The sequence below is a fragment of the Vespa mandarinia genome, chromosome 13 (genome assembly GCF_050613455.1).
Source record: "Vespa mandarinia isolate Hongniang chromosome 13, ASM5061345v1, whole genome shotgun sequence".
Lineage (NCBI taxonomy): Eukaryota > Metazoa > Arthropoda > Insecta > Hymenoptera > Vespidae > Vespa > Vespa mandarinia.
In genome coordinates, this window is record NC_140822.1 from 949,081 (window position 1) to 969,685 (window position 20,605).

At 38.9% G+C, this 20,605-nt stretch overlaps 1 protein-coding gene across 3 annotated transcripts; it reads right to left on the minus strand.

The window, feature by feature from the left end:
* Positions 1–87: 87 nt before the first annotated feature.
* LOC118444267 (uncharacterized) lies at positions 88–19,894 on the minus strand. Of its 3 annotated transcripts, none has more exons than XM_085660829.1 (5): positions 19,691–19,894; positions 16,733–17,751; positions 15,259–15,514; positions 12,688–12,998; positions 88–3,986 (listed from the first exon to the last, which is right to left on the minus strand). In XM_085660829.1, the coding sequence occupies exons 2-5, from the start codon at positions 17,121–17,123 to the stop codon at positions 3,910–3,912; spliced, it is 1,035 nt and encodes a 344-aa protein (XP_085516955.1). In that variant the 5' UTR covers positions 17,124–17,751; positions 19,691–19,894; the 3' UTR covers positions 88–3,909. The 3 variants fall into 3 exon arrangements, with proteins under 3 accessions (XP_085516955.1, XP_085516954.1, XP_085516952.1); XM_085660828.1 differs by having other exon boundaries at positions 16,733–17,918; XM_085660826.1 differs by having other exon boundaries at positions 17,819–19,894.
* Between the last annotated feature and the right edge of the window lie 711 nt (positions 19,895–20,605).

A 20,605-nucleotide genomic window follows, 5' to 3' on the forward strand; every position in this document is an offset into this window, starting at 1 on the left:
CTAAGCTTATATAGTAGATGGCACTTTAAAGTTAGTAGTGCCACGTTAATGTTCACGCAATTGCACGACTCTCTACAAGTCCCTTTTAGGCAGGGTGTAAGACTAGCGAAAATTTATTTCGTACAGATTTCTACAATGTAGAAGCTCGCAATTTAACGTTAACAATAAAGTTTAATATTTACCTAAAAAATTGGTAGAATTCTTTCCTCATCTTCTTACTCCATCCTATCGTGATTTTGACAGGAACGAAAGTGGAAGCATTCATCAACTGGACAATTAATATTTATATTCTTGCATTATAATAACCGTTATACATAAATGTTATTACAATATAGAAACATAAATTTTAATATTTCACTCATTAACATCTCGTAACGTCATTTATTATACACACCACTGTTTTATTCGAAATTATTATTAAAATTCTTCGTGTATTTTTTTCTTTTTTTGTTATGCCTCTGGAACTTGTTCTCACTTGAGCGACCTTGTTTCTAATTTTCTCTCTCTCTCTCTCTCTCTCTCTCTCTTTCTCTCTTACGATCTTATTTCTTCTTTCGTTCACGACTGGATACGCACCTCCCTGGAAAAGCATTTCTTTCATCTTATTAAAACATTCGTTCATCGCCGATGAAATTTCTACAAAATATATGTTTCTAATTGCGAAAAAAGAAATAAATAACGAATTCTTCCTAAGATTTGTCGAAGTAGAGAAGAGTTGAAAAGAGTTAATGCCTTTTAAATAGTAGAATAACTTTGCAAAATATTTCTCTTTACTCGTTCGACGCGATCTAAAACGTATCGATTATTTTTTAATACAAGTAAGCATAGAATTCTAATTCCTTTCGATATGGGAAGACGAAAGTGAAGGAAGCTCGGAATTTGGCTATTATAATTTGTTCTCAAGTTTATATAAAGAGACGTAGTAAAGACAGGCAATTATGTTTTAAGTTACCTTTTTCCTTTGGATGTCCCTTAAAAACATTTCCACAAAAAGTCCCTATGAACATACATATACACGCATACACAAACAGACGCTCATTCATTCTGGAGTGTGATTGTCAAGAAAAAACATTTTGCTTTTTACTTATCGCACATACTTATCACATACACTCTTTGCATTTTATTTCTCATCGGACGCTTCAGTGTTTCATTTATTCTATAGTACTATTATAAATATCTCAGTGAAAGGAATTCTCTCACTACAATAGATTATAACGTAAGACTTTACTATCCTCGACTTCATTTCTCTTCCTAATCGAAGATGACTTATCGGACATAGAGGCCAGAGTGCACTCACGAAATTTCCCTTAAAAAGTGTGCTCATTAAATCGCTTGCCGAAGTTGCACGTAAAAGCATTTATCGTTATCATTAATATTATTGTTATTGTTATTTGTTCTTCTTTTTAGTATTGTGTTAATATTATTATCGCTATTATCATTACTATCTCATTATCATTAACGTTATTTTAATAATAATTATTACTATTATTATTACTATAATTATAATTATATGAAGCCGATTTATGTCTTTAAATACTCAAGTAGCTATTCTCAAGTAGCGCGTACGAGGTTCTCTTGCCTCTTTTTTTTTCCTTTTTGTTTCTTTCACTCTTCGATTCCTTCCTTACACGTTTGTAACGTTTAACAGAGAACGTTAAAATCGAGAGTGACGGCAGTCTACGTCACTACGGTGAACACACCCAATGAAAGTTAAAGATCTTAATTTAGAATTCGTATAAAGTTACGATTGTACGGTGTATATCTCGTGTTTACTTCATTTCTTTTCCTTATTTTTTCCTTGATAAAAGTTATTCTCTTTTCACGTTAGGCCAATCGATTTATGAGACTAACTATAGTTACGAAGTTAAAGGATACATTGTTTGCTATCTTTTATATAGCGTGCATATGTCAGAAAGGAAAGAGAGAAAACGAAAGCTTTCTAGAAGATTTTCTAGGATTTCTTGAAGATAATTGAAAAGAAAAACAAAAAGAAAGAAAATGTGTGTAACTTTCTCTCTTTTTCTTCTCTCGTTAAATCAGACGTTACAACGTCCAACAGTATATTATTAATAGTTGGCCAAAAAAATAAAACACAAATGCAAAATATACGCGCTTGACGAACGTCGCTCGTAGATCATCATAATCTTCCTTTGAACGTGTGCAGTCTGCACTACTAATTATCTTGGCCAATTAATTAACATGCCTGATCCGGTCCCCATTCATCCATCTATCGTTCAATCGAGTATAGTGTAAAATAGTGGTATTCAGAAGTTAATCTTCCGATTTAGAGAGCACTTGATGCGAATAATTTTGGACACGAGGCAAAGATTAATTTTGTAAAGATTCGAGTAAGTTGTCAAGACGTTACGATTTAACAAAATACCTGCCACCTGTGAAGAATGTTTTTCTTTTCTTCTAATGAGATATATTTTTTGTTTTATTTCAGAGACGAATGATCGATTAACATGTCGTTAAAGATCTTCCTGAGTTTGTAACGAAGCAATGTCGATTAATAATTGCGAGTGTCTTTGCTTTGGTATATATCCGTTGTCATAAAAACCAATTCAATTTTGAGTTTGAGATCGATCGATCCGTCGGTCCGGCGAAGAATCGAATCACTAAAAAAAGGAGCTGTAAATCGATCGCTTGCGATCCTTTCTTAATTGCTAAAGTTATACAGGCTAAATCTCAATATACGTGATCGTATATGCTCTACAAGACAATAATAATTTTATATTATACAAACAATTGACAACAATAATTTTGGCTTTTTATCCTCGTCGCTAGTTTTTTCTTCTTATTCTTTTTAATTCTTACGATCACGACAGACAATAATGAACATTTTATTTACATGGCTCTCTATACATCGTACGTGAAGCTATTGATCGATCGATAAAATCTAACCAAGAATGCATCCAAGTATAGAAGAATCGAGATTCGAATCTTTTTTTCACGTCGATTAATTTATCTGAAAAATTCTTATTCGAAATATTTCTGCTCTCGATCCTTCTTATTCCGAATGACTCTCAATAGCGATCCTCGTGACTAGAGTTTAACTACTTCTTTCGTTGTCGGCATTCGGTATGCGAACGATTGTCGAGTCGTGTCTTTGCGAATTCTTTCTGAAATAATGTTTATAAAACAATCCACGAGGTGGAATTCGCCGAGAAAATTTAGAAAGTGCAAGGACCCTTTCAACATTCGCTGTACCAACAACAATAACGATCCAAAATTTGTAGATCACAACAAGCAGTAGTCACTGCCAATGATTCCTGTGCGTTCTCACAGGAACGACATTTAACATCGTCGATAAATATTAGTGACAACTTGAAATATATACACATACACACACACACACACATATATATATATATATATATATATATATATGTATGCATATATATATCCGTTGCTGATTCCTTCTTCGACTTCGCGAAATCGACCAATTCAAAGTTTCCTCCTTTCCCGCTGATTGCACTATTAACTATCGATAACGTGTTACTTACTGCTGAAACTCGAACAGTACTTTGAAAACAATATCTCGATGTCGGGACTAATTAAGTAAACCTAATTAGTAAACTTGCTGACTATCTATGGAATCGATCGATATTACCTGGCATTACCACCGATCTCAATAATTAAACTTTGCGTGGGATTTCTCTTTGAAGCAGGTATGACAAAAGTAGAGAAATTGAAAAGTAGAGAGATCAGAAGAAAGATGTGAGAAAACGTTCATTGGTCGTTACTCGAAATGAGGAAGGCCTACGGCCGTTTAAAATATACCACCATACGTATTATGAACGTATCTTCACTGTAAAATCTTTGTCGAATTTCTCGACGAAGCATCGTGTTGGTTGAAAACCTTCGAAAGCTAACAGGATACATCCTTCGTCTTTGAAATCGTAGTCCTTAGGGAGATGCCGTTGCGTTAGCTGGCACAAAGTCCCTGTTCAGGGAGTTTAGCAACTCTTCGTTCTCTTTGCGAACTGGAACAATAAAAATGTTCTTAACCGCCAATGGGATTGTAAGTAAAGGATTTCGTTATCATCTTTTTGCTTTTAAAGGACTCGTGTCATTTTTGTTAAGATATAAATATAGAACAAATAAAAAAAAGAAAAAAGATGTTAAACGCGAAAGCTCTTCGAAAATGAATCTCAAGACTTATGATCTAACGCTTTATCTAAGTTAGTCCAATGATTTACGTTGTGCACGATGTTTGATTAACTCCTTGGAGCCTGTAGGAGGGCTGTGAAAGGAACTATGAGTCAAAGTGACGACGACTACGAGAACCGAGGCAGCCAAAAGAAACAAGAACGTTCCCAGAACGATCATGGCTACTCTACGATGGCGTCTTGTCTGTTCGTTATCTTGTTCATTTTCCAAGACTTTTCTTGCGTCCTTGACTTCTGTTCTGGCAGGACGAACCGAGTCCTTTCGTCGTGTTGTCCCACTTCTGCGTGGTCTGTTCTTCTTCGACACGCTTGCTCTTCTTCCATCTCCTGAAGAATCATTTGTTCGTAGGGAATTTCAAGAATTATTTTCTGTCGTTGAAAAAATATTATCCTACCTAAAGGAGTCGGCCTACCAGAGCTGTTGATCCTAGAATGACCAGACTGAACGCTGGAACGTCGACTCGAACGAGTTTCCACTTCTGAATTGTGCGACAAACGTCTATTAGTGCCGGAACAAGTGGAGTTTCGACGAGGTTTCTCGCCTTTTATTGGTAGGGAAAGTGTGAAACGATCGTCCAGTTCTAAACAGATATTGTCTGGAGCCGGTGGATACAAGGCCGAACGATCGTCCAGCCGAAGGCAATCGGAACTCGATCGATAAGGACTGTATGAGCTTTCCGGACGATGATAGAGCTCTGGTGTTGAGCTTTGACAGTTCTCCGTCGTTAAATCGTCCACGTAAAATATTACTCTTTCGGAAAAGGTACCGGAAGGGCGTCGTATGCGACTTTCTCTTGCATTAGACTTCATAGTTTTAGTTGTTTGTCACTATCATTTTCAGCATCATTCTTACCTTAGCAAAAATTCACGAGTAAACTTTCACAGCACTGTCTGGCGCGTCTCTCAATTTATCATTCGCGCTATAGAAATTTATTTTCTAAAGATGAATCACGCGTCAACAAAGTAAGATCATTGATACGTTCACTTGTTCACTTTCCAAGAAATTTCTAACGAGATTATTTTTGCTACGTCAAGCTTAACGCTTTGCCATCTCGAAAATGTTGCAAACTTCTGAAATTCCTTTAGGATCGTGGGAAAAAAAAAGAAAAGCACATAATAAATGTTTAAAAAGTTATTTTTGCCTCGTTGTAAAGGGTGATTAAAGCCGATCGACCCGACGACTTTATGTAGGTTATTCGGACTAAGCTAGTTTGCAGGGAACACTTGGTGTTCAGTTCGATCGTTTTTCCCATGGGACTTTGAAAGATTTATTTCACGTATTCCTTGAACGTTTTTCTAGTGGAATCTGCAAGGAATATCCTTGAGTTCAATGCTCGAAAGAATATTTTCATTAATACCCTCGCTCGTTAGGTTCGTCCGTTGGTAATTAGAAGTTTTACGAGGATTCCCTTTCAGAAGATGCTCTATAGAATTCATTCCTCAAATTCACACGATATTAATAACACAAATTATGATATTTAACTAGAATTCTTTTTTCAACAAATTTAATCGTAGCACCTGTTTGCGTCGCATTTTACGCTTTTATGATCAAGACCAGCCTGCGATCATTAATTCGATCTTTAAGCCTGAAATATTTACACTTGCTGCTTTCCTTAAACTCCAAGAAGTAAAACAGAGATGATTACTAAAATTAAATCATTGCTGTTCGTGAATTTTCAAGGATACCTCGGAACGGGAAACTTTCTTGGTTGATCGATAACAAGATCGATTATGCGAGCATTATGCTTGTATTTAACGAACTCGACGATTTGTTATTCATGCTCCGTTGTGACGTTCCAGATATCTTGTAGCAACAAACTTCCTATGCAAACAGCCTGAGAGAGAGAGAGAGAGAGAGAGCGCAAGAGCGAATCAGTAATGGTAACGCAAAGAGTTGATAATGGCGAAAAGCGGAAGCAAGAATGAAGCACTTCCGAATAACAAGGCTGCCATTGAGCAGCGTCAGCTGGAAAAGGATTGCGCTTTTCCAAATGGTAGAATGAGGAAGAAGAAACGAAAGTATACAGTAAGAAGAGCTGAAACGTCAAGTCTAGGTGGTAGACGTCACCCTTGAGTATATTGCGACGTGTATTTTTAGCGACTAGGATCTAGTAGGCCACCGATCCGCTTTCCATGTCTCTTTTTCCTCGCCTCGACCGCGTTTTCACGTATGTGTGTGTGCTTGTGTGTGTGTGTGTGTGTATGCGCGCGCGTGTCTGCCCTCGTGGGCCGGTATATAATGCACGAACAGCATAATGTGCGCGCGCTCACATTCTACGTGCACGTCGATAAATATACTTACTTCGCCGAATGTTTGCGAGAACTCGAGCCGATAGATACGAGCGAAATTACTTCGATAACCGCAAAAATTTAGGAAGAGAGCTGAGGATGCTATGTGAGAGCTCTCTTAAAATCTAATTTTTTCGCGGATATTATCAATGAATTTTATACTTGCGAGAAAGTGAATAGTAATTAACATTCAAAGAAATGATTGTTGAGCGGAAAAACATTTTGAAAGTAATCCGATTAATCGATTTAAGATCGTACAGGATGGATTTATAGTACGATTCGAGGAATTCAAGAAAGAAGGTGGAATAATCGATCGAATTAGTTATCGATCTTTCACGATGAAAATCTGATTGTCCTGTTAAGAGTACAACAGGTGAGCGTAGACGATGATATCGTGAACGGAGGTATAATTTCGGAAATTCAATTTCCTTGGCACAAGTCGTACGATTTGCTTTATTGGCTAGCATGTTCGATGTGTGCACGTTCGATCTGGGAAATTGGCAGTCCGCTGAGGAAGTCGAATTTAATTGATTCTATGGATGGATATTGGTGTTTTCGGCATAAGACGAGATATCAGCAAATTATATTAGAGACGGTAATTCGGTGTAATTTTAAAATTCGTGAGATGAAACAGAAGCTATAGAGTATATATTGTTAAATTAGTCCTCGTAAAAACATCTTTTATTACCAAGTTCGAGATTTAATGAATGTACATTAGTTAAAGGCAACACGGTTTTCCAGGATATAGTTGGTTCAAGCGATTTCCTCTATTTGTGTAGGAAGTAGAAGAAGAAGAAGAAAAAAAAAGGAGGAGATGTAGAGAGAAAGAGGTGGATGCTAATTCGATCAGAGTTAAATCGGTTTGACGTAGGTAACTGGCTGCAAATTTTTCTGTGGTGCACTCATGGAAGCTCATGGGAGAATTTCCAGCTCGTTCTCCGGGAAAAATGCAAAATTCTGTCACGGAAAAAATTACCATAAAGACTAAAGTGGAAATACGTTATTCAAATAACTTAGTCATAATTTATGACTTTCGGCGTTAACTCGTTTGTTACTCGTACGAATTCTCTAGGTTTTCGTCGTGAAAGAAAGATGAAGATTCGCTTATCTATTCTTCGCGAAGGAATTTTTTTCAAAGCTATACCTTTAATCAAGTTTCGAGAAAAGGAAATGTGCTTTATTCGCTTTAATAGATATCAAAAGATAAATTACGGGCTAGCCGAAATTTCAAAGTGGTTAGCGTGCACTCATGCTGATCTCGTCTACGAAGAGACGTTAGATATCGATAATCGATAGTACTCGTGTACTTGTTACCAATATTAGCATATACCAGCTCTCAACGGTATAAGGACATTCGCATAATAATGACTACGGTGTTCGGGAAATGGGGAAAAGCGAATGACAGGCGTAACAGGTGATATGACCGCATGAAATGCAGACGGAAGTGCATCGATCCATATTATAGTGAACCACAGCCGATTTTCCAATTGCATTCACATCAGCTGGCCGACTTGGATCGAATATGACGACCTCCGACTTCTGCCATTGGAAATCTGCTTTTCCTTTAGGAAATCGAAACGGAGAGAAAGGATTCGTCGATGTTCCATCGAAAATTATTACTCTTCGACTTTAACGCTTCGAAACGATGAAAACTTTTGAACGACCTAAGACGAATGTCATCTGGTATTTGGCCGTGGGAAAACTGCTAGGGGCAAGTTCAAACGTGATGATACGCGAAAGAAATCGAGGCAAACTTGATCGAAATATTGCATTTTGAATTTGATACGATGTGACATAAAGGAAAATACTTTTTATGATCCTTTCCCGAGTAAAGAGAAGATTGGAAGATCCCAATATGATCGACACGGGTGTTCTATTTTCTGCTCGCTTTGGAAAGATATAAACAGGTTGTTCTTTTAATAAACGTACACATAAAACTGTCTTCTTCAGACTTCTCTTTCGACGAGGGAGAAAACGAGAGAGAAAGAAAATTCTATCTTAATTCGAACTTCTGACCTATAATTAGATTTCTCTCAGCGTAAACACAATTTCACATTTCCGAGAAATAAATCGCCGTCTCTGTGGAATCAGTAATGGATTGACGATAACGCGTCCTTTTATTTTTCATTCGATTTTTAAGTTCACTCGATGAGAGGAAACCAGATGAAAGATGAATTAAACAAGCGAAATGACTCTTACATCGTTAACAAGATCGTATAGGAGAAGATCGAATTTACTTCGATCTTCCGATGATTTAGTGCCTTCAAATTTGTCTCATTCTAAGAATATAAATGTGGAGTCTACATGACCCGACGAACGTAAATGATAAAAAGTATCGAAAATTTGATAGGAAAAGAGATTAATTAAAACGTTAAATTTTCCTTGACCTCCGGTAAAAGATTCAACGGAAGAAAGATCTTAGAAAAGATGAACCACGTATTTCTACGTTTACATTTTTAACGAGAACAAGAGACAATTTTCTTCGAATTTATAGTCAAACGAAACGAGCAATGAGACAAGCTAATTTTCAAAACGGAAATGTCATGGAATTTCAAATACATCTTTTTGTTCATTAGTTGAATAAATTTACCTTTACGAAATTAGTACCAGAATTAGAACCAGTTATTTATACAATACACTAATTTTCTTGTTTCTTAATATAGTAAAAAATAATTCCCGAACATATCCATATTATGCAGATGTCACGAAACCATTGATTAAATTTGATAACGAATATCCTATTATTATTCTCATTTTTTGTAATTTTTTGCAAAAATTCACAAGGAGAAACGAACTCTCAATGGATTTACAATGGTTACAAGGTAGATGTTTAAAAAGTAGAGAATGCCATCGTGAATCCGGCTAAATATCAGAGACCGATCTATATTCGCCTTTTTAATGGTCTACGTCGAAATTGAAAAGCGTCGAAGGAAATCAGATCTGCCTCCGTCCATACTTGACCCGATTCTTATAAAAGCTTATAATCATTGTTAGCAGAGGAATGGAGAATAGAGGCGAGACGTTATAATCAAACGTTTTCACCAAACGAGTTCTCTGTCTTATCCGTGTTAAATACGAGTTCACTGGCGACGCTGGCCCGCTGACAACGAAGAAGTTTCTCGGAAGTTAAACGCTTTATAATCGAAGTTTCCGAGAGTAAACGAAAAGTTGAAAAATTTACGGACTATGACGCAGTTCAGCCGAGTCAAGCTATAAAACTGTCTCTCATTTCCATCGATTGTCTTATGTAGGTACATCGTCCGCACAAAGGCAAGGAATAAAAATTTCGCAGTGCCTTTAAAATTCTTGATTATATTTAGAAATGAAGATATGCGAAGATCGAAAGATCGACGGACAGTTATGCCGAGGGAAAATATAATGAACCTAGTCGATAAAAGTTTTCGGACAAAGGATCGTATCTTTGTTCTTTTAACAAATGTAGAATGTGTAATCATTTGTTGTTAGCAAGAACAATAAAAAAGATCATTCGTTTGCGTATAATCAACGATCGTGAATTCCGGATAATAACGATGAGTTTTACACCGGAGATGAATCTTCAAGAGTTACCTTGAATATATCGAAGCTTCTCGTTTACTTTTATCATCGTTATTTGATAGGTTCTTTTAACTCGTAAAAAAAAAGTTAACGATCCTGACCTGCCTTACTCAACAACTTATTCCTATTTTTGCCTCTCGGATATCGAGAGTTCCTATAATTAGAGATATTACGGAAACGTAGTAGACGAACTGCAAAAAGTTTCGATAATATTTATTATGACTCGATTCGTCTGCGTAAATAAAATCCTCGGCAGGCTATGTTATCTTTTCAAATTGTCTCTAAAGAAAAAAGAAAGAAAAAAAAGAAAGAAAAAAAAAGAAAGAAAAAAAAAAAGAGAGAAAAAAAATAATTCGTTTTCTCAAACTTGACAATATTGACACTGATATATAACTTTCGAGATTTATTGATTAGTTTTGAATAACAAATAATATCTATAAAAGTTTATGTAATTCCATGGAGAACACCTGTTACAGCATAAGACATATGAACTATAATGACCTAGTTGAAAAGCCTCTAAAGATTAATGATCCTAGTTTAGGGGAATGAAAATCAATAGGGACAATGTGCTACAATGGTGAACGTAGACTCGAAATATTAATGTGATTAAAGTATTGAACAAAAAACTGTAAGTCGTTTTTGAATGTGCAATAAACTTAACGAATAATTAAATACAATCACGGAGCACATCGTTTTAACGAGAGCAAAGGAAAGTTCGTACGTCGAGAACTACGTTTTACAGAGCAAATAAATTATTTTTACGTTGTGACAGGAAAAAAGCTAAAAAGCACACTGATCCTCCCATTAATATTTTTTTACGTAAAATTCATGCTCCTCTATCCTGCACTCATTGCAACTGCATTTATTTCCCTCGCGTAATATTTCATATGCACTTTTTCTCAGGCAACGCGATCATCGAGCTGCTGCTAGAAAATGCATTATTCCCTCCCACGTTATTAATATTTTATCTTTGTGAAAAAACGATCGTCCTTTCATATTCCAAACGTTGAAAAATGTTCGACGGGCTAAGTCAAGGTAATACTTTATCCGAGTCGACTTTACATTTTCAAGTTGGTATTACAAAATGAATGCACACTCACAAGAAAAGCTACACGTTTTATTCGTCGGGTCGAATTGTTTCTATTGAAAGATGATAATTCTCGTTGGAGAAAAAAGACTTGATAAAACAATAACACGCACTTTAAAGTGAACGTACTAAAGGATAGAATAGAAATTGTGTCGAGGAAATTCACAGAAATTCTTTTGCTTTAAACGACGAAGAGTTTCGACGTGATGACACGAGGGATATCGAACTCGACACACTTCGTAGACACTTTTCGCACAAGAGAAAGAGAGAGAGGGGGGGGAGGGAGAGGGAGAGAGAGGGAAGGAGGGAGGGTGGGAGAGAGACAAGGAGGTGGAAAACGTAGAGACGAGGAAAGCAAGTGGTTGGTTTGAAAAAGCTTCTCGAAGTGAGGAAAGCACAGGAGTGCCGACCTCGAAGCGGTTCTACCACGGAAATCCGACGGCCGACTGGAGGATTCGCAGACGTGCGCCTTTAATTTAGAGGCGTGGAGCGCTCTCAACCTCGTACACGCTGCATGTATGCCGTTTGTACCTGCGATGTGTATGTGCACATACTGAGATCACAATGTAAAACCACCGAAATGGTAGGTACTACTTTCGCACCAAATTTTTGTTCTCTTTTTCTTTTCGTCTCTTCGTTTAAAGAAAGAACTTTATCGTACTGCAGCGGAAGCCTGTTAATTGGCCAACAAAGTCTTTCCTTTTTGTCCTTTATCTGGTCCTTTTCTGGAACGCGACGTTTCAACAAAAAATGTCGACTCTCAAAACCACTAGAAAAGTACTTAGAGAGAGAGAGAGAGAGAGAGAGAGAGAGAGAGAGAGAGAGCTATTGTTTCCTTGACTCCTTCAATTCGTTCAACTTATTAGACTCTCACGTGTGACTTATCTGAAGATCACGAAGGAAATGATTTTTCTTCTTGATTCAGTAGTAATACATCTAATCCATTGGACGGTAGATGGTGTCGCTACCTCGTTCAGACTGAATAAAAGCGAACGAGTCGTCTCCTCTATCGACGAATCGCGAGAACCTCAAGGACAACTGGTATTGGAAGATTGACGTTGCAGTTTCATCTCGGCCGGTGTTTTCCTCCGGGACGGTTTAAACGTTTTATGAAGTTGGAGCAATCATTCTGATGCTTTTTAAATGAATTCCTTGTTCATGTTCCCAATCCGTGAGCTTTCTTTCGTAAGAGGAGGATCGATGACTAAGCTCTCAAATATATTTTTACCGTGGAGCTTTTTTTTTCAAGTTTACAATCCAAAAAAATTGTTGGATTTTTCTGATATAGGATTTCGATATTTCAGAAATGAAGCGTCCAACAGTTTGGTCGTTCGAGTAAAGTTAGAAGTGCAAGCGTGGTAAGTTATATAGGGAAAGTTTTGGTCTGTCGGAAACTTCTTGATGAAACATTCGTTATTCGTGAGCCACAATTAATTTTCAATCAATTATGTATATTATACAAAATGGCAAGGAAATTTTTGATGAATTTTGAATTTGACTAAATGAGTAGTTCGTAGAGCTTTCGCATGTTAAAAATTTGAAGAAAAGTAAGAGTATTTATGATCTCGTTATCGGTAAGCTTACCCATGTCGTCGATGATCGGTGCCATTCTGAGGGTGACACCGACCAGAAGCAAGGACATAGCCAAAAGTAGGCAAGCCGTGGCAACTATCGTCCACCTCGCACGAGGTGGTAGTTCCTCCGGATCAACAATTTCTTCCTCGGGTCCAACGGACTCGATTCGCCGTCGCTTTCGTTTCCGCTTTTTTCGTGGCCTGTGATAAGTCTCTCTGGGCTCCTCGATCTTTTCAGGACCGCTCAGAGTTTCTTCCTCTTCCAACTCGTCGGCTATGTTCAAAGCCAAGTAGTCCTCGTCCTCGTCGTAGTGAATCTTCCTGCGAACAGGCGTTACTTAAAAATACGCTCGTATCGGAAGGAACGAGTTAAGCCAGAGGCGAATCATAGTTCTCTTATAACACTCTTACAGCGTCTCTTTACTTAGTTCTATATCCTTGCCCTCCCATCCTTTGAATGAGAAGCCCCAGACCCTTTTACACCCTCTTAATTAAAGCTTGCCCTCGTTCTTAGATCTTCTCACGAATGAAAAATGATAAGCCATTTTCATGGTCTTCACTGGCATTATTGTGAAGACTAAGGGAAAGACGAATGATGTACGAGTACCTCCATCGATCAGAATGTGTCTGCATTGTTCGACAGGTTAATGTTTACTCCTGTCGTTTCAGTAGACGAGAAGGAGGAATCGAATGATCTATTGTTAGAACGTTAGCTTATATTTAGCTCGTGGATGAGATTTTCTAGCATCTGATCTTGGACTTTGTTCGATCTATTTCTGGAATATTCATCTGTAACGTAACAATCCTCACGTATTTATGTCATTCTAACAAGAAGTGACATTTCAATTTGCAAAATTCACATTGTAGCACTACTCTCGCAATCCTTTATATGCCATTACAAATGACAAAGAGCAGCAGCAAGTCGTACATAATAATCGTTCGACGTTCTGCATAGGACGATTCTAGTAAAACAAGACACGTAAAGGTCATGATACGCTTTAAAAACTACAATATTCTTCGTGAAAGGCGATGACGTCCGTTATCAAGCGCAATGCGGTCGTTTCCTACGACAAATGATGCATTATGCGATGTTACCATGTCATGATTTTACGACTAGCGAAGGGATAACGATCTTTTTGTAAAACGATACTAGAAAAAGAATCTATATAGAGCTTACATAAATTATAGTTAACATTATACTTTGCTTACATAATTGATTCATGATTCGTTGGATATTCCGGAAACGAGAATAAAAAAAAAAAAAAAAAAAAAGAAAAGAAAAGAAAAGAAAAGAAAAAAAATCGAAAAATGAAAGAAAAATTAATGATACTAAATAGAAATTCTCATGAACATTTTCAGCCGACCCAGATTTGACTTTGTCGACAATGGCCAGAGTTAAGAATCGCTACTTTAGAAACTACGTCAAGTGGTACGGGTCGACGTAGAGTCAGACAAAGAAATACAGCCCAGATAGCTAGTATTTTCTACGATAACCTCGTACTATACATGCATAATTTAATCGATCTTTTTCATTACGTTGTACATACTGCAACCATATCACTTCAATTGAGAATTTCTTTCCTTTCTTTCTAACAAAGACTGTCACTTTCATCAATTTCTTATAACATAATTCGACAGAAATTGATGGCAATAACCGAGGAAATCGAATCCTATAAACAATTGAAATTTAATCAAAGAACGATCGATTAGAAAATGGGAAATTGCCTTTTCGAGTGCAATTAATTTTTTATCGAGTTTCGAGAAAGAATTTCATTTCATTCGTTCGTCAGCGCTACAGATGGTGCTTTATAAAAAGAAAGAAAAAGAAGAAAGAATGAAAGAAAAATAGATAGGAGCCGGAGTTCTACATCAAAGCGCTTTTAACAGGAACGGCGAGTGATTCGGTTTAAAATTGAGCCGGACAACGAAGAATAGCGCGCCGTTCGGGCGTTTGAGCTCATACGTCACGAGTATAAAGGTCGCTAGTTGCTATCTCTCTCTTTCCACCGATAGAGAAAAGTTAGAGAACGTTTCACGGATGAAAAGCGTCGAAGAGAGAAGCGCCGAGCTCGATGATGTCCTCGCCATGATCATCATCGGACTATCCATCCCTCCAAGTACCTCTTGCACCCTCTTCTACCTCTCATCCTTCAAAGCTAGCTATCTCTTTCCGAGCGGCGTAGTTTCATTACACGGTCGAACAAGGTTCCTCCTTTATTCGGAGGATCGTTCAGCTTCCCGACCGAAACATCATCATTCGAAACTGACTGCGAAGATGAGCATCGACGAACTTTTCCAGCCATGCATGACCCACTTTTTAAAAGGCATCCTTGTTTCTTCGAAATGCTCGGAGATTTATACTTAAGGTAGACTTATAGAAAGGAAGATGTCTAATGCAAAGGAGAGTATGTTTGTTTTTTTCAAACTCGGCGAGTCATTAAAAAAGTGTCAAAGAGTTATAGCGAATCCGCATCGTGTTCGTTGACTTAACGTGAATGGAACATACCGGAGCTACATTAGCAGACCTTTTCAAAAGCGGTCCGGGGAAAAATAAGAAGGAGCGAACGCGTTGTAGACTTACAATTGAGCTGTGCTTTGGGAAAAGTAGCAGGCACTTCGGTGCAGCCGCGGATACTCGCAGGAGTCGCTAAGAGCCTCTCTTGTCCTTTCAAAATTTATCAATGCCAGATCTTGTTCGCCGTTCATGTCAAGGAGTTCGAGACGCGCTTCGAGACCGGCTTGAATATCGGCACTTTGAAGAATACGAGGGCTCTTCGAATGCCTGCGTTTCTTCCGTGGACTTCGTGGACTCTCCGAAGCTCTTCGTCTTCCTTTACCTAAAAGCAAAAAGCGATCGAATTCCATTTTTATTTCTCATCGAAAATATCATTTTTACGATGGGACACGATTTTATTTATTCGAAAATTCAGGTGGCCCAAATTATCTATCGATTTACACCGTCGCGAAATCGAAAGGACACGGACAACCTAACTAATACTCGTTCGTTCGCATTTATATTGAACACAATCGATTAAGCGTTAATTAAAATCGATTAGACGTTAATTAAAAGGGAGAGGGAGTACGCCATCGATATCATAAACTACTGTGGGTATTTTTAATTCACCGAATTCCATCGCGTGAACGTCATTAATGAATTTTTGTTAATTATCATTTTGCCGATGAATAACGAAAGAAGCATTTATGTTCTTTAGATCGTTTAAAAAATACACACGTAGGGCCTATTAACGCGACAGTGAACAATTTTATAAAAACGATGATTTATTAATAAATCGTTTACTAATAAACGGAGAAATGAAAAATATTTACTCCGCTTCCAATGGTTAAATCCGCAGAATTTCACGAGCAGTATCGAGTGACTAGAGGGTAGGATAAGTTAACGGAGTGGTTGCGCGATCGAATATCAACTTCATAGCTGGCTTCCCGCATAGGATACGCATGTAAATTTCATGCAATTGATTAACTTTGGTACTGACGTGTCTCCTAGCGTAGTAGCTTATCAAAGAGAACGAGAGAGCGAGAGAGAGAGAGAGAGAGAGAGAGAGAGAGAGAGAGAGACAGAGAGGGGGGAGTTTCATGCGCCAGTTTTTGAGGTGAAAATTAGTACAACGATTGAATGCATATATATCCTATATCACGTTTCTACCCATATTATTTTATCTTTGTTACATTGCAGTGTTATGAGAACTCTCTCTCTCTCTCTCTCTCGCTTCGATTGTCGATCGACTCGTACAAGTTTCTATTTTGCTTATTTTTACTAAAGACTTGATACCCAGATTATTTTTATACTGTTACTCGATACTTTTGCTGAAAAAGTACGTAGTAAAGGGTCCTCGAACTTTCTTACGTGCTATTTCTGGTTAATCGTATTGATCTTTCTTCCAATGAAAATTCCTTGAACGTAGTTTTGATTCTTCTGTACGGTATTACAAACATTTGTTTCTTCAAACTCTTTCCTCGCACGTACTTACGAGATACGTATTACGAGATTAAAACAGGAAAATGTGGATTCTTCTTGTAGGAAAAAGAAGACTCACCATGATGTGATTTGTGTTGATGATGAGTCATTGAATCATCGATGTAATCGCAAGGAGCTGAATCGTGTCGTCTACGGCGATGATGATGGTGGTGGGGATGATGGTGATGATGGTGATGATGACTCTTCCTTCTATGTTGGTGATGGTGTTGATGATGATGGTTCAGCGACGAGGAGGCCGTGGAGGTCGAGGTTAATCTCGGACGACGCGGACTGGTTGGTGCACTGCCTGAACGTCTGCCGAGCGTCGATGATGCCTTCATCGCCTCCACCTTTGTTTCCACCAGAGCAGCGAGGACGGCTTCGAGACGTGCCACCTCCACGCCGCCACTACCATCGTTTGTTGAGACTGCCTTGTCAGCGACATCGGAAGTCGACGGCATCACCGTCATCTCTTCACCTAAATTTGGTGCATTACGCTTCTCACCTTCGATGATGACTACTTTTTAAGAAGCCGACTATTCCGTCTTTATCCTCTTTTCATCATTTCTCCCGGCGTTTCGTTATTTGTCCAAGTGACGAGCTACCGGAACGATTATGGTATTCCGCGATCGTGATAGCGATTAAGTTTCTTGATATATAGGACCATTTCAAAACGTAGTCCGTTTGCCATATCCCAATAAAATAAAATGTCAATTCTACATTCCCCTGAGAGAAAATCTATCGTCCCTGAATTTTCTGTATACGTGAAAATCTGTCCCTTTTGTACGGAGCAGCCAAACGATATTATCTGATCGCGAAAATCGCTCGATCGATCGTGCATAGCACGTTCTCGGAGAGCTCGTTCCCTCGGCCACAGGATGTCATACGCGGCAGTGACGGGCAACGAATTTCCATCTCCATGATGATCGAATCGTTTTAGCGATAACGTTTGTTTCTGCCTTTTCCAACGAATTAATCGATGATGACCTCGGGCCGAAGACTCGTACCATATGGCATGGGGTTCAAACTACCTTCGAGCGCGAAACGTTCGATCAGGACTTTTTCATCTTTTATCTCGTCCTTCCACTTCTCTCGAATCTTTTTTGAAAAAAAAAAAAAAAAAAACTCTTTGCAAAGAGAATTCGTCAGCGAGCTTCGTTAGTACCGTTTCTATAAGTTCGTGCTTTCCGTTATTGCTCATATAATACTCCTTATGGAAACTCTAGAGAGGAGGCTAGGAGACCTTCGGTTTTTCAATTATCGGCCTGAAATACCGATTCATCCATTCTTTACGCTTGTCAAACCAACGAAGGGAATCGAGGGTGTAGTATGTAACTCGAGTTTTTTTGATCGACCATCATACCACATGGTATATTTATGTATTACACGAAGTAAAGACTTAAACCGAAGTTACAAGGGAGCTAGGAGAATGAGAAGCGCGCGTCGAGAAGAGACGGCGGTGTATAAGCTTGTTTTTGCCCGGCCAACTTCCCTCGACCCTTCCTAGTCTCTCGCGTAACAGCTAACGACCTCGTTCCTCCTTTCTACGGGACTCGTAGCCATATCACCTTCAAGTAGCCGGACCCGGCCGAGACACCTCGTTCTCCTCTGTAATTCTCTTTGTCCTTTTGGTCGTTCGAAGGCAAGGGTCGAGGGAAGCCAGGTTACCCTAAACCACCATCAAGTGTAAGCTCGACAACACTGACTCTTTGATATTTCAAATCAACTTTGACTAGCTCCAGCCATTTCTTCGTATGAACTCTGTTAAGACGGAAAAGATAGGACAGTTCCTCAATAGTTTGCACTATCTTTTTCTAGGGGTTTTAGTTCCACTCTCAAATCGTTCTACCAAAAGCCGAGAGAAGAAGGAAGCGTGGGAGATAGCAGCCCGATTCATCTCACGTTCCGTTCTAACTTGCGTGATTGATGTTACAATGATCTTTTTCAGGAGTTCCACTGACTCCGTTTTCTTATAGCATGTAAAGCGCAACAGGATCGTTTGGTGCTCTCATCGATTAGATTGCTCGTAAATCAAACCAGGCCGCTTGTCGCGATGAAAGGAGTCTTAAATCATAAAGAAAAATAGGGAAGAGTAGGAGGAGGAGGTGGAGGATGAGGAGGAGAGAGAACTTCGATTGTCGCGGGTGGTCCTATTATTCGCCTACTCTCGCTTATATTTTTGCGATATAAGAGACAAGGTAGATGGGAGAAGAGAAGCAAATAAAAATTTTCCTTTTGTATACAGGCTATTGACGACTCGTCAGAAATCCGGAAACTTTTCTTCTCTCCTTGATGATGTCATTTCTCTTGAGAGCGATGGTAAAGTACTTGTAAAGAAAGAAAGAAAGTTGTTCTCGCCCTTTCTCTAAAAAGTATCTTCACCGTGTTGTCTCTTGTTCGTAAAAAATTCAGGTGATGTCCGAGTAGGTTTATCTTCTGCTTGGCCGAAATTTAAAAAGCTCTCCTATTAAAGATAATTAGAGAGAGAGAGAGAGAGAAAGAGAGAGAGAGAGAGAAGTGTCACAAGTTCGTCGATCTCGATATAAACTTTAGAAAGTCGGTCGTTTAGGGTGTGAAATGTAGAAGTATAAAAAAGGAGGATAGAGAGAGAGAGAGGAAGAGAGAGTGTGTGGAAAAGAAAGAAATAAAGGGAGAAAAAGAACGAGATGATCGTAGGGGAGGCTTTTGAGAGAGTTGAGTGGAACGGGTCAAGAGCGTATGGCTTGAGCTAGCCCGAAAGTCGTTGTACACATTGCAGGCCGCGCAGAAGTTGCGGTGGGCAGTAGCTCGTGACGAAAAAAGCTTAAGAGAGGATGAGAACGAATCGTGGAAAAGTAAAGAGGAAATTCACGCGGGCGTCCTGCTCTCGAGAAGTCTTCGAAGGGTTCTCGGAAGGTCACTGCGGCGCGACGAAGTGTCACACGCGGTTTCTTCCTCTCGCATATCGCGCGAAACTTAACTAAATGAAATTTAAGCGAAAAGGAAGAAAGAGAAAGGTAGTCTGCAATGATCCTAAAGACACACGTAATATATTTACACGCTGTAATACGTTGTTGGTTACAACTGGATAAAGTTATCTCTATACGAAAATGAAAGTAAAGACCGTCACGCGTCACGACGAAGGGATTTGCGTGCGCGAGTACTAGCGATCGGCCGAATACTGGGGAGAGTAGCGTCGTGTAGCAGACAGGCTCGCTCGGTGGGCAGGTAGTCGCTCTGGCAGGGATGCGTTCAGTCCTTCCCCACCCCTTATACAAGCACCCCTTCCAACAACCGTTTGCCTACCATCTCTACCACCTCCACACTTCACCCTACATCGTCCACCACTACTGCCAATGCCACCACCACCACCATCACCACCTCCTCGTCATTTTCATCCACCTACCGACGGAAAGGAGGTTGCTGTCGAGCGTAAAAGAAAAGCTCTCTGCACGATCCCTCCCTCTCTCTCTCTCTCTCTCTCTCTCTCTCTCTCTCTCTCTCTCTCTCTCTCTCTCTCTCTCTTTTTCTCTCGCCAAAACCTCATTGTTTTCCTTTTGCTAGTTACTTTTCTCCCTTATCACCCTTGCCGCATACGATTTCACTAAAGATATATATTCATATTATCGTATGCATGTACGTACGTACGTATGACCGTACGCTCGATCGATCGAAGCGGTAAAGTCGCTTCTTCGATTGCAAATGAACGAGAACTATTGTCGTCTATATGTAGCAAAACTGCATGGGATGAATATACCAACCGGATATGATTAGAATTTAAACGATCAACGCGTTACAGAAACCGTAGTGGTCTTTTACTCTCGATGGATCCGCGCCAGTTTTCAAGCTGGTCCTGAATTTTCGAGTGGTTCTTTGTTAACGATCAAAAATACTCTTTCTTCGTGACTTCTTTTTACGTCTGTACGTGTATCTATATGTATATGCAGATTACAGAGTGCTGGTACTGCGGCAT